The 24333-nt window shown below is 38.9% G+C and overlaps 2 protein-coding genes across 7 annotated transcripts in view; one reads left to right on the top strand and one right to left on the bottom strand.

Annotated features, from left to right (window-relative positions):
- Positions 1–9077, top strand: part of LOC124997298 (interferon-induced very large GTPase 1-like) — a 406468-nt gene extending 397391 nt beyond the window's left edge. For all 6 annotated transcript variants that reach the window (XM_047570895.1, XM_047570897.1, XM_047570896.1 and 3 more), the window contains 5 exons: positions 706–796; positions 902–1477; positions 2227–2255; positions 2431–2539; positions 3951–9077. In XM_047570895.1, coding sequence (XP_047426851.1) covers positions 706–796; positions 902–1477; positions 2227–2255; positions 2431–2539; positions 3951–8770 — 5625 coding nt within the window. In that variant the 3' untranslated portion in view covers positions 8771–9077. The remainder of the gene's footprint in view (positions 1–705; positions 797–901; positions 1478–2226; positions 2256–2430; positions 2540–3950) is intronic.
- Positions 9078–15075: 5998 nt separating this feature from the next.
- Positions 15076–23911, bottom strand: LOC124997303 (interferon-induced very large GTPase 1-like). Its single transcript, XM_047570912.1, has 6 exons — positions 23885–23911; positions 23589–23679; positions 22908–23483; positions 22130–22158; positions 21846–21954; positions 15076–20436 (listed from the first exon to the last, which is right to left on the bottom strand). The coding sequence occupies exons 2-6, from the start codon at positions 23668–23670 to the stop codon at positions 15641–15643; spliced, it is 5592 nt and encodes a 1863-aa protein (XP_047426868.1). The 5' UTR covers positions 23671–23679; positions 23885–23911; the 3' UTR covers positions 15076–15640.
- Positions 23912–24333: the final 422 nt, after the last annotated feature.

The following is a 24333-nucleotide window of genomic DNA, read 5'->3' as shown; positions in this document are numbered from 1 at the left end:
TGTGGAATAGACGTGAGATACATACAAGAGGACATCGTCCACATATAAAGAGATTTTACCTTCCTGGTTGTCTCTTAAGATCCCCTTGATATCAGTACACTGTCTCATAGTAGCAGCTAAAGGCTCTATCACCAAGGCAAAAAGCAATGGGGACAGGTGACACCCCTGTCTGGTCCCATGTTGGAGAGGAAAATATGCCACCCAGTCTGATCCGATGAAATAAGGGTGGGCAAGACAGATTTGAGATGAAGAGCTAGCACCTTAGCCAGTATCTTCACATCAACATTGAGAAGGCTAATTGGACGGTAGGAGGAACAACTATGAGGATCTTTGCCTTTTTTTAGGAGGAGAGATATAGATACCTGGCGCAGTGTTGGTGGGAGACACTGGAAATTTAAACTGTCATTGAAAACATCTCTGAGCAAAGGGCCTAATCATATGAATGTTCTTTATTGCATGTCTCTACAGTCCAGTTAGAGGAGAGTACAGCTGACTCAAAGGTATTCTATTTCATTTAATTTGTTTATTTGGTGAGATGCAAATTAATAGAAAACTTGTAAATACACGACGTTGTGTAAATATGACAGATTTAGAGGGAAGCTAATTTCTATCCGTAGTCCTTTTCTATGCATTTCTATGCTATGCTTTCTCAAATTCGAAGTGAAATGAATTGTAATAAAAATAAATCTCCTTTCTTTTGTTTAGCTTGATTCAATGAATGATGAAGCTCAGCACTCAGAGACAAAGGACACGAGAGGGGAAACAAAGTCTGCATCAGCTGAAAGGAAAGACAAAAGTAATATTTTAAATAGGAACTCTGATTATAAGACTTTATAAATTTTATTTTAGGATTAATGAACTTGATTGTCTAACCTACTGATGTTCTTCTGTTTGTTTTCAGTGGAGCCTGAGCTCACACTTGTGTTAATCGGTGATACTAATTCCATTGAGATTGGACCAAAAAACATTTTACTTGAACATGACGAGCCAACAAATGTGGAGCATTTTTCCTCCAAACTGTATGATTTGTGTGGTCGGCACATCTCCGTCATTAACAGGCTTGGTTTTCCAAACATTCACAGAATCCCGTTAAATCAGGGAATTCATGCGTTTGTCCTACTGCTGCCAAATGGTCTGCACGTCAACCATTACCACTCAGCAGTGCAGAGGTTAGAAAAAGCTTTCGGCAAAGACTTTCTTTCTTATGTAATGACAATAGTGACTCATGAGTTGGATGAAACATGTGAAAGTGCACTGGAAGACTTTAAAGATTTCTCCAGTTTTGCTGAGCAAAGATTCCACACATGCAGAAGAAGTATGACAGATGAAAAAGAGATGATAGATCTGTTGGAAAAAATAGACGTCATGGTCTCTGAAAATGATCGCCACTGCTACACAACACTGATGTGTAATGGGAATAAAGAACAGAAAGAACAACTGGAGCAGAAACTCTACAAAGAAGAAACCACTGGGACAGGTGAGATTTTAACGTGGATAGAATTAAATGTACAACAACATGCAACCCAATTAAAGATACATCAGAGCTTTGATTTTGACCCTTTTTGGAGAAAAGAAAACCTATTCCTATATGTAGCAGTTGGGTACCAGATCTGAATATTTGGCTGAAAAACTTTTGGATGGCGTACTGGTTCCCTCTAAAGTCTGTTCTTGCACCCTCATTTTAAATAATTTTAGTAGTTACAAAAATATATATAACACGTTTTTACAGAACTTTTAAAGAAAAATCTTCCTTCATATCCTCACTCTCCAAACCAGTTGACAATGGAATTCATACTTTTAACCAACACAATAAAGGAAGTGTATCCAAAGTATATGATAAACTTGACATGCAAAGCCAATATAGTTCACCTTGAAATCACTGTGGCAAGATGACCTAGGGAAAGAGATTACAAACACTGAAGATGTAACAGTATCCTTGTGTAATGTTGGATAAATTCTGGAGTACACATGAATTAGCTGGACAAAAAGAGACTACGACAAACAAACAACACAGACAGACGATGTGGTCCTGCTACTATTTACTAATACTTTGTAGTATGTCATGTGTGCATGTTTTATTAGATTTTAAAAAGTGAATAAATACAGCTTAAAATAAAACAAATGAAAAACAAAACTGTTACCTACATAATATGCTTCAGTTATACATAAAACCATCACGTGTATAATAATAATAAAAGATAATATTTGTTATTTTTTCCACACTAGAAAATATGGACCATTCCTCTGAAACCAAGGTAAAGTCTTCATTTCTTCTTTGTTTTTTTTCCCACTATTTATTTTCCTGAATTGGTGTTCTTTTATCTGTATCGGACTGTAGATTTCTTGGCCTGAATATTACTGAACACACTGTTAATTCCAAATGTTCTAACCACATGAATAAAGTTAAACGTGAAAACTATCTTTTCTTAGTGTAATGCCCTGAATGAAGCTGGTGGAGCTGAACACTCTGAGACAACTCATGACGACACAGCAGGAGACGCTGAACTCATGTCATCACGACCTGAAACCAAAGAAAAGGGTAATTTTTTTAATCAAAAATTTAAGTGAACAATGACATGTAACCTGATGAAACCATGGGATTAAATCAGGAAGAGGAGCATACCTAGTACCAGACAAAGATTTGAACACACATACTCATTGTTTTTTTTTGTTTTGTTTTTTTAATTATCATTATTATTATTTTCTAGTTTCTGTATTTTATAACAAAACTGAAGACACAAAAGGTTGGTTCCCATATATTCTAAGATTAAAGAGACAGTTCATAACTGTTGTTACTCCCTCACAGGTAAATGAAAGCAGAGATGTGAAATATTGTGATTTCTAGCCCCACTGTACTACATATATTCTAATACAGTAAGACACAGATAATAACTACTACTACTGCCCCAGAGCAGTTGTGTCGCTGATGTTGCTTGAAATGGTGTACCCCGATGCAAGTAAAATCATCAATGTACGTACATTTCTATATCATTTATTGTCAAATTTCAAGTGTTTTCAAAGTAATAGCCTATACTTTTAACATACCAATAAGTCTGAACTTATAGAACTACAATCGATTTTAATGGTTGGGCCATTGATGACGCTCCTGACGTATTAACAAGATTAGCGGCACATGCACGAATGAATTTTCTTTTTATTAACCATTTAAAGCCTGAAGGATCTATCAAAACACAGCGATTTTGAATTACTGTAACTCACAGTTGTTTTGCGCTATTGACAATATTCAAAGTGTGACTGAACACGGGGAAGTTGTGCTTTTGTCTGGAAGACCTTCGTCTCAAGTTTATGACTAACTTAGTTTACTAATAAATTTCTCCAAACAACTCTCTCTACCTGGTGCTCTGCGATCATGCATTGCTCCTCAACTTGGAGCCGACAGCAGCGGTGCGTCAGTGTTAAACCACACTTTGAATTCCATTGGTGAGTTACGGTAATTCAAATACCACAAGCTTCTTTTTTGTGCGCACATAGATGTTCAGGTTTTAAAGGGTTAATATTAGAATTTTAACAGGTCTGGGTGAATAGGGCTGAGAATGCAGAACCTGGAGGCTCCAGTGCTCATGGTAGTGGTGGCTCAGTGTCTACTACCAATGTGGACTGATTACACTGTTTCGGTTAGAACATCGAGGTCCCAGCTGCAGAGTGAGGTGTTGGGGCCACTCTTTCAGTATCTGGAAAAAGCAGATTTTGGTAGCATTTACATATCTACATATCTTCTTCTTAGACTTAGAAACTAAAACAACTGTCTATTCTATTATGTGAATTTGAAAAGCATAAAATATGAATTTAGATTGTAGAATTGTAGAAAATTCATGTATTGTAGAAAAAAAAACATGAATGAGTAGGTGTGTTCAAACTGTTGACTGGTACTGAACATACTGTACATGTCTGTTCTCTTGACAATCTAGTAACACATTGTTTTTCTGCAGAAGACAGCGACAGACAAACATGTCAAGGAGAAACTGAAACACTGTTCCGAAGACTTCACCTTCAATACCAACAGAAGTTGTCACCAGCAGACTTTCTCAAAATAGGCCCACCTGTAAAAACGACACAAGACATATCTGAGAAAGATTTCCCTAATACTTTTCTTCAGAGGGTAATGGTATTAGACTACAGAGCCAGATATATTCCTGAAAGACAGGGCAGTCCTGATCTGAGACATTCACAGTCTGTTGAATCAGATGACGATGACTTAGATGCTCTTTTTGGGACAACTGTAGATGTTGATGAATCAAAACAAACCAACGTGCATCCAATGGATGTTCAAATGGCAGTATTTCACTGCTCAGACAGCTTCCTTAAGCAGAACATGATTACAAAGTTATCACAGTGTCAGTACGCCTTGCCTTTCCTTGTTCCTAACCCGGAGACCGCAACAATCGAATGTCCTCTGTGGACATTTAGACAAATAATAAAGACATGGAAGACAACTCAAGTCAAAGATGATTCAAAACTTGTCACCATGAAGAGTATGCCCATCTGCAACGCTGAGACACACATGGTGTCATTTTTCCGCCTGGGTTCATTATCTGAGTCGAAATCACAGCTCATGAACTCTTTGATTAACGACCGTCACAACACCTTCTTCCACAGAAACTGTCCAGGCAGCACCAAATTTCGTCATCTGATGGACGGTGTGGCAGAGATTGCCTGGTACTGCCCTGCAGGAAAACCTAATGATTCCTTCCCTGACTGCATTGCCTTCTGTAATCTTCATGGTGATGCTCTGATGATTGAAAAACAAACTAAAATACTGACTGAAACTTCTTCAGTCAATGTAGTTCTTGTACCAACTCTGGAAAAAAGACACAGATGTACCACGGTCATCTCAGATCTTTACAAGTCTCAGAAGCCTCTCATTATTCTTATCGCTGATAATGATTGTGACTCAGTTCGGATGAAACAAGGAAAGTACAAAATGGGTCTGAAAGACAGAAGTCAATCAGATGTTTCAAAAACACTGAAAGGAATTATTGGAAACATGTTGTCTGGACTACAAACCTCCTTCCAGCTCAAATCTATGGCCAATGTCTCTGGAATCAGAGTGGATGAAGACGACCCAGTGTGTCGAAAAGGGGGAAAGGCAGCAATGGAAATATTTAATTTGATTCAGGGGATGGATATTTCAAAGATCAAAGACAGATTTCTCCCTTGTCAAGGCCAACTGTGGCACCAGTGGTCGAGAATAAAAAAAGAACTGTATCATCTGAAAGGAAATGTGGAGAAGGAAAAAAGTCAGAAAAATCAGCAGCTGATGAAAATCAGAGAAGATCAATGCTCTGTTTCCTCTAGTGAACTGATGAAGTCATTCACTGAAAGCCTCATTTCTTTGTCGTCCCAGGAGAAAGAGTACTTCCTGAAATGGATGCAGATCTTAATAGATGCCCTCTCCACAGATGATCTGTCTTCAATTCTCCAAAGCTATGATGAAAAATGGTCTGAGGTCCTGGTTCTGAAGAAGAAACACCCCAAATCTCCTTTGTTAATAGGTAAACAAGATGAGCTTGAAACAATATCAAAAAAACTGCAGTCAGCAACTTTTGGTTTGGAGCATATCTTTCGAGAAATGGGACAGATCTATGAAGCTCATCAAGCTCTGAAGAAACAACCAAACAGTGGGCAGACCAACTGGTCCAAATACCCTAAACTGGCCGCGGATCTGATGATATCAGGACGCCCTATGGAGCTGATGGATGGAGATGCAGGTCATGTGCCTTTAATGTGGATATCTAGTGTTTTAGAAGAAGTCATCAAGAATTTGGGCGACCAGAGAGTTTTTGTGCTGTCGGTTCTGGGCGTACAAAGCAGTGGAAAATCAACAATGCTGAATGCCATGTTTGGATTGCAGTTTGCAGTTAGTGCTGGTAGGTGCACAAAGGGTGCTTTCATGCAGTTGGTCAAAGTGTCAGAGGAAATACAGAAGGATTTCAGGTTTGACTATGTTCTCGTAGTGGACACTGAAGGACTACGTGCTCTTGAATTGGCAGGTAACGCCACTCATCACCACAAGAACGCACTGGCCACATTTGTTGTTGGCCTGGGAAACATGACACTGATCAACATCTTTGGTGAGAATCCAGCTGAGATGCAAGATGTCCTGCAGATTGTTGTCCAGGCTTTCATGAGGATGAAGAAAGTTAAGCTTTCTCCGAGTTGTGTGTTTGTTCACCAGAATGTTACAGACATTGGAGCTGCAGAGAAAAACATGGATGGAAAGAGACGCCTGCAAGAAAAACTGGACCAGATGGCTCAGCTCGCTGCCAAAGAGGAGGTGTGTGACGTTGAGTGCTTCAGTGACATCATTGAATTTGATGTGCAACAAGATGTGAAATACTTTGCCCAGCTATGGGAAGGAAGTCCACCAATGGCTCCCCCAAATCCTGGTTACAGTGAGAGTGTCCAAGAACTGAAGAGTATGATCCTCACTAAGGCTTCACATTCTGCTGGAATCACTCTCTCACATTTTAAAAGCAAAATTCAAGACCTGTGGAATGCCCTGATGAACGAACAGTTTGTTTTCAGCTTCAAAAACACGCTTGAAATTGCAGCATACAGAAAGCTTGAGGTCCAATATGGGAACTGGACCTGGAACCTTAGGAGCAGCATGCTGACCATTGAAAACCAACTTTACACCAGGATTGAAAATGGAAAACTTGACACTATTGATCCCAATGATCTCACTAAAGAACTGAGACAAACATATGAAAAAATCAAGAAAGACATGATGTCACACTTCGAGGACAACAGAGACAAAGACATGTTGGTTCAGTGGCGTAGCCGATTTGAAAACAAAATCAAGGAGTTTCATGGGGATCAGGTGAAAGAAGTGAAAAGGAAACTGGATGACGTTATCCAGCAAAAGAAAGCTTGTAAAAAGCTTGATGACAAGAAGCCGGAGTTTGAGAACAAACTGCTACAAAAGAGCAAAGAGCTTGCTCAACAGTTAAAAGACAAGGCAAAGGATGAAGAGGAGCTTCAAAAGCATTTCAACTCTGTTTGGACTGACTGGGTCAATGAATTAACTGAAGATATAAAACCCATTGAAGATATTAACTTGGAGGAAGATCAAATGTTCATCTTTGAAGAGCTGGGGATTGAACAGTTTCTCATAAATGAATCCAACAGCAGTGGAAGATACAAAAATGTATCAAAAGCTGGGAATTACTGTGCTTATATAACCCATAAGAAGTACCCTGATCTCTATAATGAAATCCAAAAATCTCAAGAAAGTAAAATAGAAACCAGCACACACACAGCCAAAAAAGAATTTTCAGCAGCATTAAAAGCTGGATTGGACGTTGCTCAACATAAGTTGGAATTTTGCTCGACCACACAACAAAATATTGTTCCTCATGAAGAACAGGAAATGATCAGAACCTTCATTAACAACATTGAACAACAGTCCTTTGATGCAATTAAGACCAAGCCTGTAGCAACAAGAGGCTACAGCCCAACTTACCTACAAGAAGTGGCCAAAAATGTTCAAGAAGACGTGACAAAATTTGAATCAGAGAGGAACTATTCATTCAATAAGGAGTTTACAGTTGACGTCTTGTTGTATGTTTTTGAAGGGTTGGGGAGTTGGCTTTCAGATTCTCACAAAACATTTAAAAAGAACAATGATGCCCTCACTTATCTGAACAACAATAAACCACAATATTACAATGTTTTAAGAAGCTTTTGCAAAGGAAACTCATCTGCTGTTGTTTTTGGAGAAATGATCTGTGACAAACTGAAGGTTTCCACCGTTGAGGCTGTCTGTAACAAGACCGCCATTGATCTGGCAAAAGACATGAGGTGCAGTTTCCCAGCATTCAGTGGGAACAGGTTGGACTTGGAGAAACATGTGTTGAAATCACTTGCAGTAAATGAGAACTTTGATGATTTCATCAACTACATACGACATCCAAGGAGGCAAGTAGAGACTTTTATAAAAGAAGAAGTAGAGAAATACATCTTCAGAGAACACGAAGGTAAAGCTCAGAATATACTGAAGAAAAACATTGATGACATCAGTCAGCTTGTGAGACGAGCTTTATTTGAAGCAACAGAAAGAGTCAAAACCCAGGGAGGAGACACAGAGATGTGGGTGAACGAATTTTCCTCTTTCCTCAAGGATGAGCTGCCACTTGATACCATTTGTTGTAAAAACTTCAGTGACATAAACAACTTTGACTTTCTTAAAGAAGAGATAGAGAAAGGTCTGGTTAACATCACTGAGGACATGAACCACCTCTCCCTGGATAAGATGAAGGAATTCAGACTGAGACCTGATCAAATCCTCATTGATCAGCTGTGTAAGTGCTGCTGGGAAACGTGTCCATTCTGTGGAGCTGTTTGCATCAACACCCTGGAAGATCACAGTCCTGATGACCACAGTGTCCCTTTTCACCGGTCATCTGCAATCAATGGTTGGCACTTCACAGACACAGACATAATGAGTGTTGATTTCTGCACAACAAAAGTTGCAAGTGACAGAAATTTCCGTCCTGATAAAACTTCAGAAGACTGCTATCCTTACAAACAGTACAGAGAAGCTGGACCAAGGTATGCTAACTGGAGAATCACCCCAGATGAATCAAAGCTGAAATACTGGACATGGTTTGTGTGTCGATTTAAAAAAGAACTGGAAGACTACTATAAGTTAAAATTCAAGGGCAAAGGTGAAATTCCCAGCAAGTGGAAAACACACACAAAAGAAGAGGCTATTCAGAGTCTACATGACATTGTGAGTGAAACAAAATAATTACAACTCTACCACAAATCATGATGACTGTATTTCCTAGTACAATTCTATAGAGCAGCATGCACACAATTGTAAATTGTGTTTCAATAAAGAATATGTGATCTTTTGTATTTTTCATACTGTTATTCTGTATTTGTATTTGAAACAACCATCCCTGATGGAAGGTTATTTTTGTTTAAGTATTTGTGGTGTTATATTAGCATTGTTTTATGGAGATGATGGGCTAACTGCTTTAAATAAAATGAAACGCTATATTTGCTTGTATTCTAAAAAAATCTCACAATAAATAACTGAAATGTGAAAACACAAATCATAATACATTTTTATTTTCCCCCCTCATATTCAAATAGTAATAAAAGATTTCCCTTCATAAGTTTGCACAAATATTGTATTGATTCTTGTTTACAGCGATCCTGACTTTTACTGTACAACATTGTAAGTCATTTGGTGTGTAAATGTTGAAGAAGTGTGAAATAAGGATTTGATCCCCTGGCAAAACATAGCTTAGTACTTGTTGGCAAGCACAGAGGTCACACTTTTCTTGTAGTTAATTACCAGTTTTGAGCACATATCAGGAGGAATCTTGGTCCACTCCTCTTTGCAAATCATCTCCAAATCCTTAAGGTTTCAAGGCTGTCACTTTGCAACTCGAAGCTTCAGTTCCCTCCATAGTGCTTCTTTTTGTGCCACTCCTTTGTTGCCTTGGCCGTATGTTTTGGGTCACTGTTGTGCTGGAAGACCCATCCACGACCCATTTTCAGTGCCCTGGCAGAGGGAAGAAGGTTGTCACTCAGGGTCATTTTGTGTTTCTTCCATTTTCAAATGATGGCACCAACAGTTGTTTCTTTCTCACCCAGCTTCTTGCCTATGGTCTTGTAGCCAAATCCAGCCTTGCGCAGGTCTACAATCTTGTCCCTGATGTCCTTAGACAGCTCTTTGGTCTTGCCCATGGTGGAGAGGTTGGAGTCTGATTGATCGCATGGACAGGTGTCTTTCATACAAGTGACATGTTTTTTTCAGTGTGTCTAAGGAGTATTTAACCAGTCTGTGGGAGCCAGAATTGTTAATGGTTGGCAAGTGATCAAATACTTATTTCAATGAAATGCAAATCAACTTATATCTTTTATATAATGTGGTTTTGTGAATTTTCTTTTTGATATTCTGTCTCTCATTGTTAAAAGGAACCTACCATTAAAATTATAGACTGTTCGCTTCTATGTCAGTGGGCAAACTTACAAAATTAACAATAAAAATAATAATAAATAAACAAATGAATAAGAATGGGAAAATATAAAACTGTAAAATAGAATAAAATAATGATAAGACTATGACATAAAAGCCAGATCAAAGAGAAAACTGGACAAACCAAATTTACAAATTAGTTTTATACACCAAAAACACTGTTATACCATTACAAATATGCGTTAACTTCCGGCTAACATCAGTGGCAAAATTAATGTATATGCTAATGCTTACATTCACCTTCACGTCTCCTGCCTCTCCGCCTCATCCCACCAGTGACACACAGTGACCTGAGCAAAAAGAAAACAACTCGATGAAACGTTGGATAATTTAATGGGCTGCGTCGGTTACCACCATCATGTGATTGGTGTAGTGAGAACGTCATCTTTTAAAAGAGGAGATAATAAACAGAAACAGACATATGGTGTTAAACTTCTGGGCCATAATAACCTCGTTCTTTCTTTATTGATAAACTGAGCGCCATCCAGCAGATCGAAACACTCGAGGATGTTTAAAAAGTGACTGTAACCGGTAGATTGAGAACCCCAACAGTAGATACTGAGCAAGATAGTTATCTGTTGGCGGCCTGCCACTCCTAAATGAATGTAGAGGAAACACTGAGTAGGTATTTATTTCAGTCACACTGGTTTAATTTTTGTCTAAAAGGTTACTGAATCAATTTAAAGTCACTGATCGTATCGTTCTAAATTAACTAAAATCGTCCTTGAATCATATTGGCAACCACGAATCTTGAATCGAATCGTATCGTTGTTAAAACGAATCGTTACACCCCTAGTTTTTAGCCTATTTTTAAAAGTGTCAATGTTTCTAGCTCCTCAGATCCACAGGCCTTTCCAGTTTTGGAGTGTAGTGGGTGAAAGCAGCATTACCAAATGTTTTTGTTCTACTCTGTGGAACAATTAAAGGAGAGGAGCCTTTCCTTCCTTTTCTACACGAGAAGGAAAAGGTATAGCTTGGTGGACAGGCCTCTAAATGTGTGGCAGAAGCAGCATTTCCATTGCAGTATTTGGCCAAATAAAAGCGATATTCCTGAAATTTTGAAAAACTACTGTATGTGTTTCCACGGAAAGGCATTTTGTAAGGCTTCGTCTTGCGATATCCTGTAATTCTCCTAAACACTTGTCACACCACACACCTCTTTGAGGAAGATGGACTTCAAATGAACTGGTCACGTGATCCCCTGCGTCATCTCCAGTGATGACAGTGACGGGGAACGCACTTCCACTTTTGCAATAAATTTTTATATTGATGATATATTGACATGAGAGTGTAAAAATGTTTTAGCAATATTTTGAGAGGCTTTTCTGAGTAATGGGAATGCAGCAAGTGATGAGTTCATTAATGCAGAATGCTTTGTTTGCCTCATTAAACAGAACCTTTCTGATTTTCTGGCTGTTTTGTGGATGAAATGGAGTTTTTGTTTATGTTAACTGTAATCAGGTTGTTCATTTTTGGTCCCTTTGTAATTCTTAATGCAGTATGATATCAGGCTGAGATGATGGGTTTGATGAGAGCAATACAGGTGCGTGGGTCATGTGTTAGTCATGGTCAGGGGTCTGCTCCAGAGCCGCATGCGGCTCTTTCATCCCTCTGCTGCGGCTTCCTGTGGTGAACTGTGTAGAGTAAGGACACTGATCAAACCCCTTCACTACAGCAACAGCTACACAACACCTGAATGACACTGAATGCCACACCACTCACACTCATGGTTGTGACATCAACCAAAAACACTGAACTCCCACAGTGCATTAAAGTAGATATACATCTTGCTATGGAGTATCTTATTCAAATGTATTTTATTTTAGACTGTTAATTTAATTTTTTTTTAAATGTAATACTACCCCCCCCCTCCCATTGTCTTCTAGACCCCATCCCAACTAAATTGCTCAAGGGTGTTTTTCCTTTCATTAATACCTCCGTATGAAATCAGATAAACTCATTTTTATTAACAGGATATGTGCCCCAGTCTTTTGAAACTGTTGTAATTAAACCATTACTTAAAAAAAAAAAAAAAAAAAAAAACTCTTTACCCAGATATTCTAGCCAACTATAGGCCATTTACCAATCTTCCTTTTATCTAAAATTTTAGCAAGGGTTGTTGTCAGTCAGTTGGTTGATCATTTAAAAATAGTTTATTTGAAGAGTTTCAGTCAAGTTCATCATAGTACAGAAACGGCTCTGGTTTTACCAATAATCCCCTCATGGCTTCAGACGATGGTGATACCACTAGATCTCAGTGCTGCATTTGACACTATTGATCACAGTATTCTACTACAGAGACTTGAAAGTGTGATCAAGGTTACAGGAAATGCATTAGACTGGTTTGATTCATATCTGTCAGACAGATTTCAGTTTGTCCATGTAAACAACAACTCTTCTATATATACCGAAGTAAGCTATGGAGTTCCTCAGGATTCTGTGCTTGGACCCATATTATTCACATTATACATGCTTCTCTTAGACAGTATCATTAGAAAGCATGGCATAAACTTCCATTGCTACGCAGATGATACCCAGCTATTTATCCATGAAACCAGATGAAACTAATCAGCTGGTTAAACTCCAAGCACCTTAAAGACATAAAGGCTCGGATGACCTGTAATTTTCTACTTTTAAACTCAGACAAAACAGAAGTGATTGTATTTGGCCCTAAGCACGTCAGAGATTCATTATCTAATCACCTGGTTTCATTGGATGGCATTACCTTGGCCTCCAGTACTACTGTGAAAAACCTTGGTATTATATTTGACCAGGATATGTCCTTTAATTATCACATAAAGCAGGTGACCAGGACTGCTTTCTTTCACCTTCGAAATATCCTCAAAATTAGGAACATCCTTTCTCAGAATGATGCGAAAAACTAGTTCATGCATTTGTGTCTTCCAGGCTGGATTATTGTAACTCATTACTGTCTGGCTCCAAATAGCACTTTTAAAAGCCTCCAACTGATTCAAAACACTGCAGCAAGAGCACTGACAGGAATTAGCAAGAGAGATCATGTTACCCCAGTTTTAGCTTCTCTTCATTGGCTCCCTTTAAAATCTAGAATTGAATTTAAAATCCTCCTACTTACATACAAGGCCTTGAAAGGCCTAGCTCCACCATATCTGAAAGACCTCATAGTACCATATTGTCCTAACAGATTATGATCTCTAAGTGCAGGTCTGTTTGTGGTTCCTAGAGGTTCTAAAAGTAGAATGGGAGGTAGAGCCTTCAGCTATCAGGCTCCTCTCCTGTGGAACCAGCTCCCAGTTTGGGTTCAGGAGGCAGGCACAGTCTCTACTTTTAAGGTCAGGCTTAAGACTTTCCTTTTTGACAAAGCTTATAGTTAGAGCTGGACTTAACCGTCCCTTAGTTATGCTGCATTAGGCCAAGGCTGCTGGGGGACGGTGCACTAAGGACATGTCTTTTACTCTCTCTTTTCTGGCTCCAAGCTCCTGTCCTCTCATATCTTATAATTTTATTTTCTATCTCTTATAATTTATTTTCTATTACTAACCACTGTGTCTCACTCTCTCCACTCCCCCTCCATCTTCTTGTGAGGGTCTCTGGTCTGGAGTGCTGAATATCAGACCTGTGGAGCTCCATAAACTACATCTGCTGCCGTGGCCTCATCAACCAGCCCAGTCTTCATGGTCTGGAGTGCTGTGTATCAGACCTGTGGAGCTCCATAAACTACATCTGCCTCAGTTTTCATGGCCTCCTCAAGTTGTCCACTTCTACCTAGATGAACTATTCACCAACCTGCCCATGATTCCTGTTATACTCACAAACTGTCACATAAGATCATCAGCTATGTGTTATATTACTAGATCCTATGTGTTTCCTTCAGCTTGAAGGAAGTTGAAGGATTGAAGTTTGCTTATCTTGTTTCTCTTGTTCTTCTTCTCTCTCTCTTCTCTGTTTCTACCCAACTGGCCTTCTGCAGATGGTTCCTCCATATGAGCTGTATTCTGCTCAAGGTTTCTTCCTGTTAAAAGGGAGTTTTTCCTTGCCCCCGTCGCGCTCCGCCCGTACAGAAGGGAGGAGCACTACCTCTGTGTGTGTCAGTGAATTTCCATGTGTAGCCGAAAAACTAGCTACTATTATCTTAGCTGGTATCCTGTGTGTGAAATATTGGGGTGTGACGTACCCTAGTCTTTTTAAAAGTAACGTGCCCATCACTGCTAGTCACTAGGGAAAGTAACTATTGCATTACTCTTCTTTTTTTTTTAAGTTTAAATGTGTCTAATGATTTGGATTTTTTTCACAATTTGTTTCACAAGCCAGTTGCATGGAATAAAATTGCATAGACACGTACTTACACAGAACTTTTAATGTTTATTGCACATCAGACCCTGGTAGACAAAATCGCGGGTCGACCCGAGTCGATTTGCCTTTGATGCTTTCCCATTGGACCCCCCTGTGCTGCGTGCCTGTGTTGGGCGTACATTGCAGATAAAGTTGCAGTTTGTTGATGACCTAAAGAATGGACTGGTCAAACCCCCGCTCTTTCAAAAGGCTACTGATATTAGAATAAATCACTGTGTCTGTACAGAGCCAAATCCCCCTTTTCTCGGATGCAGAGCACTGCCATGATTGTTGAAGTGTGGGAGATCGCTATACAAGATGGATATAAACACAGTCACCGTTCACCTATGAGCTTCCATTAAAGATCGAGTATCAACACATTTGATTTGTTTGATTGAAAAAAAGGAAAAACTATCTCTGCTCTTCAGAGATCAGTCTTTATGGGAGTAGACTGAAACTAGTTTTCGAGCTGAAGCTTCTACAATGATACAGTCTGTCAGGCCGTTGAGTCAGAATGTAACAGGCAGATTGAGTCAGAGAGAAAAACCCGGTTTGACCAGTGAAAGCTCACAACGGTTGTTTCGGCCCTCCCTCCTCTCCTCGAACAAAAACAAACAAACAAACAAAAAAAAAAACACAGCTTTGTGGCTCCCGTGGCTGAGAATCAAGTCGGATGATAACAGACACCCCAATGTGGACGTTTAAGCCCGGCCACAGGCTGCATGATCATCAGCAAGTGATCGAATGAAATATTGGTTTATTTTATTTTATTAATGTATTTATTTTTTTGCTTGTTTTAACTGGCCCATCCATTTTTATGGCCCACCCACAATCAAAATCCTGGCGTCACCAGTGCTACAGACACAATCTTTGAATGGACAGAAAAAGAAAAAAATGTAAAGGTACTCTGCTCTACAATCCTTGTGTAAACTGTACCGAAGATGATTAAGACACTGTAACAATAAAAATTAAAAAACATTTGAAAAATGTATTCTTTATGAATTTACATTTTCACATTTCAGAAAACATAAAACTTCAAACATGGTCTTTCATTTTATTTAAAGCTGTAACCCCATCAACTCCATAAAATTATGCTGATATAAGCACAAATACTTAAGTACTGTAACAAAAATGTACTCACATCATAGATGGTTATTTCAACTTTAAATGCAGAACAACGGTATAAAAAATACAAATGATCACATATTTTTTTATTGGATTTATAATAGTACACATGCTGCTTTACAGAATTTTACTAGGAAGTAATTGTGATTTGTTTTAATTAGTTGTTTTAATTATTTTGTTTCACTCACAGTTTTACATTTCATCAAGACTCTGAATTGCTTCTTCTTTTGTGTGTGTTTTCCACTCACTGGGAATTTCACCGTTGCCCTTGAATTTACATCTATGGTGGTTTTCCAGGTTTTTTTGAAATCGACACACAAACCATGTCCAGTATTTCAGCTTTGACTCATCAGGGGTGATTCTCCAGTTAGCATACCTTGGTCCAGCTTTTCGGTACTGTTTGTAAAGATAGAGGTCTTCTGAATTTTCACCAGGATAAAAAGAATCATCACTTGCAACATTTGTTGTGCAGAAATCAACATTCATTAGGATTGTGCCTCTGTAGTGCCAACCATTGACTGCACCAGGCCGGTGAAAAGGGACACTGTGGTCCTCAGGACTGTGGTCTTCCAGGGTGTTGGTGCAAACAGCTGCACAGAATGGACACTTCACCCAGCAGCACTTACACAGCTGATCAATGAGGATTTGATCAGGTCTCAGCCTGAATTCCTTCATCTTATCCAGGGAGAGGTGCTTCATCTCCTCAATGATGTTAACCAGCCCTTTCTCTATCTCTTCTTTCAGAAAGTCAAAGTTGTTTATATCACTGAAGTTTTGACAACAAATGGTATCAAGTGGCAGCTCATCCTTGAGGAAAGAGGAAAATTCATTCACCCACATCTCTGTGCCTCCTCCCTGGGTTTTGACTGTTTCTGTTGCTTCAAATAAAGCTTGTCTCACACGGTGACTGATGTCATCAACATTTTTCTTCAGTATATTCTGAGCTTTACCTTCGTGTTTTCTGAAGATGTATTTCTCTACTTCTTCTTTTATAAAAACCTCTACTTGCTCCCTTGGATGTCGTATGTAATTGATGAAATCATCAAAGTCTTCTTTCTGTGCAAGTGATTTCAACACATGTTTCTCCAAGTCCAACCTGTTCCCACTGAATGCTGGGAAAGAGCACCTCATCTCTCCAGCGAGATCAATGGCGGTCTTGTTACAGACAGTCTCAACAGTGGAAACCTTCAGTTTGTCACAAATCATTTCTCCAAACACGACAGCAGATGAGTTTCCTTTGCAGAAGCTTCTGAAAACATTGTAATATTGTGGTTTATTGTTGTTCAGGTAAGTAAGGGCATCATTGTTCTTTTTAAATGTTTGGTGAGAATCTGAAAGCCAACTCCCCAACCTTTCAAAAACATACAACAAGACATCAACTGTGAACTCCTTCTTGAATGAATAGTTCCTCTCTGATTCAAATTTTGTCGCTTCCTCTTGAACATTTTTGGCCACTTCTTGTAGGTAAGTTGGGCTGTAGCCCCTTGTTGCTACAGGCTTGGTCTTAACGGTATCAAGGGACTGTTGTTCAATGTTGTTAATGAAGGTTCTGATCATTTCCTGTTCTTCATGTGTAAAAACATTTTGTTGTGTAGTTGAACCAAATCCCAACTTATGTTGAGCAACGTCTGAACCAGCTTTTAATTCTGCCGAAAATATTTCATTGTTCATGTGTGTGCTGGTTTCTGCTTTACTTTGTTGAGATTGTTGGATTTCATTACAGTGTTCTTGGTACTTCTTATGGGTTATATAAGCACAGTAATTCCCAGCTTTTGATACATTTTTGTATCTTCCACTGCTGTTGGATTCATTTATGAGAGACCGTTCAATCACCAGCTCTTCAAGGATGAACATTTTATCTTCCTCCAAGTTTATGTCCTTAATAGGTTTTATATCTTCAGTTAATTCACTGACACAGTCAGTCCAAACAGAGTTGAAATGCTTCTGAAGCTCCTCTTCATCCTTTGCCTTGTCTTTTAACTGCTGAGCGAGCTCTTTGCTCTTTTGTAGCAGTTTGTTCTCAAACTCTGGCTTTTTATCATCAAGCTTTTTACAAGCTTTCTTTTGCTGGATAACTTCATCAAGCTTCCTTTTCACTTCTTTCACCTGATCCTCATGAAACTCCTTGATTTTGATTTCAAATCGGCCTCGCCACTGAACCAACATGTCTTTGTCTCTGTTGTCCTCAAAGTACAACGTCATGTCTTTCTTGATTTTTTCATATGTTTTGCTCATTTCTTTCAGAAGGTAAGTATGGTCAACCTTGTCAAGTTTTCCATTTTCAATCTTGGTGTAAAGTTGGTTTTCAATGGTCAGCATGCTGCTCCTAAGGTCCCAGGTCCAGTTCCCATATTGGACCTCAAGCTTTCTGTATGCTGCAATTTCAAGCGTGTTTTTGAAGCTGAAAACAAACTGTTCGTTCATCAGGGCATTCCACAGGTCTTGAATTGTGCTTTTAAAATGTGAGAGAGTGATTCCAGCAGACTGTGAAGCCTTAGTGAGGATCATACTCTTCAGTTCTTGGACACTCTCACTGTAACCAGGATTTGGGGGGGCCATTGGTGGACTTCCTTCCCATAGCTGGGCAAAGTATTTCACATCTTGTAGCACATCAAATTCAATGACGTCACTGAAGCACTCAGCATCATATACCTCCTCTTTGGCAGCGAGCTGAGCCATCTGGTCCAGTTTTTCTTGCAGGCGTCTCTTTCCATCCATGTTTTTCTCTGCAGCTCCAATGTCTGTAACATTCTGGTGAACAAACACACAACTCGGAGAAAGCTTAACTTTCTTCATCCTCATGAAAGCCTGGACAACAATCTGCAGGACATCTTGCATCTCAGCTGGATTCTCACCAAAGATGTTGATCAGTGTCATGTTTCCCAGGCCAACAACAAATGTGGCCAGGGCGTTGTCGTGGTGAAGAGTGGCGTTACCTGCCAATTCAAGAGCACGTAGTCCTTCAGTGTCCACTACAAGAACATAGTCAAACCTGAAGTCTTTCTTTATTTCCTCTGACACTTTGACCAGCTGCATGAAAGCACCCTTGGTGCACCTACCAGCACTCACTGCAAACTGCAATCCAAACATGGCATTCAGCATTGTTGATTTTCCACTGCTTTGTATGCCCAGAACCGACAGCACAAAAACTCTCTGGTCGCCCAGTTTCTTGATGACTTCTTCTAAAACACTAGATATCCACGTTAAAGGCACATGACCTGCATCTCCATCCATCAGCTCCATAGGGCGTCCTGATATCATCAGATCCGCGGCCAGTTTAGGGTATTTGGACCAGTTGGTCTGCCCACTGTTTGGTTGTTTCTTCAGAGCTTGATGAGCTTCATAGATCTGTCCCATTTCTCGAAAGATATGCTCCAAACCAAAAGTTGCTGACTGCAGTTTTTTTGATATTGTTTCAAGCTCATCTTGTTTACCTTCTAACAGTTGAGATTTGGGGTGTTTCTTCTTCAGAACCAAGACCTCAGACCATTTTTCATCATAGCTTTGGAGAATTGAAGACAGATCGTCTGTGCAGAGGGCATCTATTAAGATCTGAGTCCATTTCAGGAAGTACTCTTTCTCCTGGGACGACAAAGAAATGAGGCTTTCAGTGAATGACTTCATCAGTTCACTACAGGAAGCAGAGCATTGATCTTCTCTGATTTTCATCAGCTGCTGATTTTTCTGACTTTTTTCCTTCTCCACGTTTCCTTTCAGATGATACAGTTCTTTTTTTATTCTCGACCACTGGTGCCACAGTTGACCTTGACAGGGGAGAAATCTATCTTTAATCTTTGAAACATTCATCCCCTGAAACAAATTTGATATTTTAATTGCTGCCTTTTCCCCTTTTCGACACACTGGGTCGTCTTCATCCACTCTGATTCCAGAGACATTGGCCATAGATTTGAGCTGGAAGGAGGTTTGGAGTCCAGACAACATGTTTCCAATAATTCCTTTCAGTGTTTTTGAAACATCTGATTGACTTCTGTCTTTCAGACCCATTTTGTACTTTCCTTGTTTCATCCGAACTGAGTCACAATCATTATCAGCAATAAGAATAATGAGAGGCTTCTGAGACTTGTAAAGATCTTGTAAACATCTGTGTCTTTTTTCCAGAGTTGGTACAAGAACTACATTGACTGAAGAAGTTTCAGTCAGTATTTTAGTTTGTGTTTCAATCATCAGAGCATCACCATGAAGATTACAGAAGGCAATGCAGTCAGTGAAGGAATCATTAGGTTTTCCAGCAGGGCAGTACCAGGCAATCTCTACCACACCGTCCATCAGATAACGAGATTTGGTGCTGCCTGGACAGTTTCTGTGGAAGAAGGTGTTGTGACGGTCGTTGATCAAAGAGTTCATGAGCTGTGATTTCGACTCAGATAATGAACCCAGGCGGAAAAATGACACCATGTGTGTCTCAGCGTTGCAGATGGGCATACTCTTCATGGTGACAAGTTTTGAATCATCTTTGACTTGAGTTGTCTTCCATGTCTTTATTATTTGTCTAAATGTCCACAGAGGACATTCGATTGTTGCGGTCTCCGGGTTAGGAACAAGGAAAGGCAAGGCGTACTGACACTGTGATAACTTTGTAATCATGTTCTGCTTAAGGAAGCTGTCTGAGCAGTGAAATACTGCCATTTGAACATCCATTGGATGCACGTTGGTTTGTTTTGATTCATCAACATCTACAGTTGTCCCAAAAAGAGCATCTAAGTCATCGTCATCTGATTCAACAGACTGTGAATGTCTCAGATCAGGACTGCCCTGTCTTTCAGGAATATATCTGGCTCTGTAGTCTAATACCATTACCCTCTGAAGAAAAGTATTAGGGAAATCTTTCTCAGATATGTCTTGTGTCGTTTTTACAGGTGGGCCTATTTTGAGAAAGTCTGCTGGTGACAACTTCTGTTGGTATTGAAGGTGAAGTCTTCGGAACAGTGTTTCAGTTTCTCCTTGACATTTTTGTCTGTCGCTGTCTTCTGCAGAAAAACAATGTGTTACTAGATTGTCAAGAGAACAGACATGTACAGTATACTCGGTACTAGTCAACAGTTTGAACACACCTACTCATTCATGTTTTTTTTTCTACAATACATGAATTTTCTACAATTCTACAATCTAAATTCATATTTTATGCTTTTCAAATTCACATAATAGAATAGGCAGTTGTTTTAGTTTCTAAGTCTAAGAAGAAGATATGTAGATATGTAAATGCTACCAAAAGCTGCTTTTTCCAGATACTGAAAGAGTGGCCCCAACACCTCACTCTGCAGCTGGGACCTCGATGTTCTAACCGAAACAGTGTAATCAGTCCACATTGGTAGTAGACACTGAGCCACCACTACCATGAGCACTGGAGCCTCCAGGTTCTGCATTCTCAGCCCTATTCACCCAGACCTGTTAAAATTCTAATATTAACCCTTTAAAACCTGAACATCTGTGTGTGCACAAAAAAGAAGCTTGCGGTATTTGAATTACCGTAACTCACCAATGGAATTCAAAGTGTGGTTTAACACTGACGCACCGCTGCTGTCGGCTCCAAGTTGAGGAGCAATGCATGATCGCAGAGCACCAGGTAGAGAGAGTTGTTTGGAGGAATTTATTAGTAAACTAAGTTAGTCATAAACTTGAGACGAAGGTCTTCCAGACAAAAGCACAACTTCCCAGTGTTCAGTCACACTTTGAATATTGTCAATAGCGCAAAACAACTGTGAGTTACAGTAATTCAAAATTGCTGTGCTTTGATAGATCCTTCAGGCTTTAAATGGTTAATAAAAAGAAAATTCATTCGTGCATGTGCCGCTAATCTTGTTAATACGTCAGGAGCGTCATCAATGGCCAAACTAATGAAATCGATTGTAGTTCTATAAGTTCAGACTTATTGGTATGTTAAAAGTATAGGCTATTACTTTGAAAACACTTGAAATTTGACAATAAATGATATAGAAATGTACGTACATTGATGATTTTATTTGCATCGGGGTACACCATTTCAAGCAACATCAGCGACACAACTGCCCTGGGGCAGTAGTAGTAGTTATTATCTGTGTCTTACTGTATTAGAATATATGTAGTACAGTGGGGCTAGAAATCACAATATTTCACATCTCTGCTTTCATTTACCTGTGAGGGAGTAACAACAGTTATGAACTGTCTCTTTAATCTTAGAATATATGGGAACCAACCTTTTGTGTCTTCAGTTTTGTTATAAAATACAGAAACTAGAAAATAATAATAATGATAATAAAAAGAAAAAAACAAAAAAACAATGAGTATGTGTGTCCAAATCTTTGTCTGGTACTAGGTATGCTCCTCTTCCTGATTTAATCCCATGGTTTCATCAGGTTACATGTCATTGTTCACTTAAATTTTTGATTAAAAAAAATACCCTTTTCTTTGGTTTCAGGTCGTGATGACATGAGTTCAGCGTCTCCTGCTGTGTCGTCATGAGTTGTCTCAGAGTGTTCAGCTCCACCAGCTTCATTCAGGGCATTACACTAAGAAAAGATAGTTTTCACGTTTAACTTTATTCATGTGGTTAGAACATTTGGAATTAACAGTGTGTTCAGTAATATTCAGGCCAAGAAATCTACAGTCCGATACAGATAAAAGAACACCAATTCAGGAAAATAAATAGTGGGAAAAAAAACAAAGAAGAAATGAAGACTTTACCTTGGTTTCAGAGGAATGGTCCATATTTTCTAGTGTGGAAAAAATAACAAATATTATCTTTTATTATTATTATACACGTGATGGTTTTATGTATAACTGAAGCATATTATGTAGGTAACAGTTTTGTTTTTCATTTGTTTTATTTTAAGCTGTATTTATTCACTTTTTAAAATCTAATAAAACATGCACACATGACATACTACAAAGTATTAGTAAATAGTAGCAGGACCACATCGTCTGTCTGTGTTGTTTGTTTGTCGTAGTCTCTTTTTGTCCAGCTAATTCATGTGTACTCCAGAATTTATCCAACATTACACAAGGATACTGTTACATCTTCAGTGTTTGTAATCTCTTTCCCTAGGTCATCTTGCCACAGTGATTTCAAGGTGAACTATATTGGCTTTGCATGTCAAGTTTATCATATACTTTGGATACACTTCCTTTATTGTGTTGGTTAAAAGTATGAATTCCATTGTCAACTGGTTTGGAGAGTGAGGATATGAAGGAAGATTTTTCTTTAAAAGTTCTGTAAAAACGTGTTATATATATTTTTGTAACTACTAAAATTATTTAAAATGAGGGTGCAAGAACAGACTTTAGAGGGAACCAGTACGCCATCCAAAAGTTTTTCAGCCAAATATTCAGATCTGGTACCCAACTGCTACATATAGGAATAGGTTTTCTTTTTCTCAAAAAGGGTCAAAATCAAAGCTCTGATGTATCTTTAATTGGGTTGCATGTTGTTGTACATTTAATTCTATCCACGTTAAAATCTCACCTGTCCCAGTGGTTTCTTCTTTGTAGAGTTTCTGCTCCAGTTGTTCTTTCTGTTCTTTATTCCCATTACACATCAGTGTTGTGTAGCAGTGGCGATCGTTTTCAGAGACCATGACGTCTATTTTTTCCAACAGATCTATCATCTCTTTTTCATCTGTCATACTTCTTCTGCATGTGTGGAATCTTTGCTCAGCAAAACTGGAGAAATCTTTAAAGTCTTCCAGTGCACTTTCACATGTTTCATCCAACTCATGAGTCACTATTGTCATTACATAAGAAAGAAAGTCTTTGCCGAAAGCTTTTTCTAACCTCTGCACTGCTGAGTGGTAATGGTTGACGTGCAGACCATTTGGCAGCAGTAGGACAAACGCATGAATTCCCTGATTTAACGGGATTCTGTGAATGTTTGGAAAACCAAGCCTGTTAATGACGGAGATGTGCCGACCACACAAATCATACAGTTTGGAGGAAAAATGCTCCACATTTGTTGGCTCGTCATGTTCAAGTAAAATGTTTTTTGGTCCAATCTCAATGGAATTAGTATCACCGATTAACACAAGTGTGAGCTCAGGCTCCACTGAAAACAAACAGAAGAACATCAGTAGGTTAGACAATCAAGTTCATTAATCCTAAAATAAAATTTATAAAGTCTTATAATCAGAGTTCCTATTTAAAATATTACTTTTGTCTTTCCTTTCAGCTGATGCAGACTTTGTTTCCCCTCTCGTGTCCTTTGTCTCTGAGTGCTGAGCTTCATCATTCATTGAATCAAGCTAAACAAAAGAAAGGAGATTTATTTTTATTACAATTCATTTCACTTCGAATTTGAGAAAGCATAGCATAGAAATGCATAGAAAAGGACTACGGATAGAAATTAGCTTCCCTCTAAATCTGTCATATTTACACAACGTCGTGTATTTACAAGTTTTCTATTAATTTGCATCTCACCAAATAAACAAATTAAATGAAATAGAATACCTTTGAGTCAGCTGTACTCTCCTCTAACTGGACTGTAGAGACATGCAATAAAGAACATTCATATGAAATCGACATACACACTGTTATTGACAGAACCTTTTTACTTCATGAAATAAACTTCTTGTGACAATGTTCTACTGGGAAACTTTTGGACCTGTCATGTGGATGTTTCTTAGATATGTAGCACCAAACGAGACTAGACCAGTCACCCCCCATCCCAAAGCAATGACTCCTTGATGGCAGCAGCCATCAAGTATCTGTGGGTTGATCACAGATACTTGACCCCCTGAATGTGAATGTTGAAAGCATGAAATCAAGTTTTAAAGCTTGAATAAAAGGTTTGTTTCATAATGTGATTGATGCACACAGAAACAGCACAAACTAAACTAATATTGTTGCTTATTTAAACTATTGGAGTTTTTACTAAAGGAGACGTTGTGTAGCAACAG

The sequence above is a fragment of the Mugil cephalus genome, chromosome 20 (genome assembly GCF_022458985.1).
Source record: "Mugil cephalus isolate CIBA_MC_2020 chromosome 20, CIBA_Mcephalus_1.1, whole genome shotgun sequence".
In the NCBI taxonomy this organism is placed as follows: domain Eukaryota; kingdom Metazoa; phylum Chordata; class Actinopteri; order Mugiliformes; family Mugilidae; genus Mugil; species Mugil cephalus.
The sequence above is the reverse complement of the archived record's forward strand: the minus strand, read 5'-3'. Positions and strand labels throughout refer to the sequence as shown.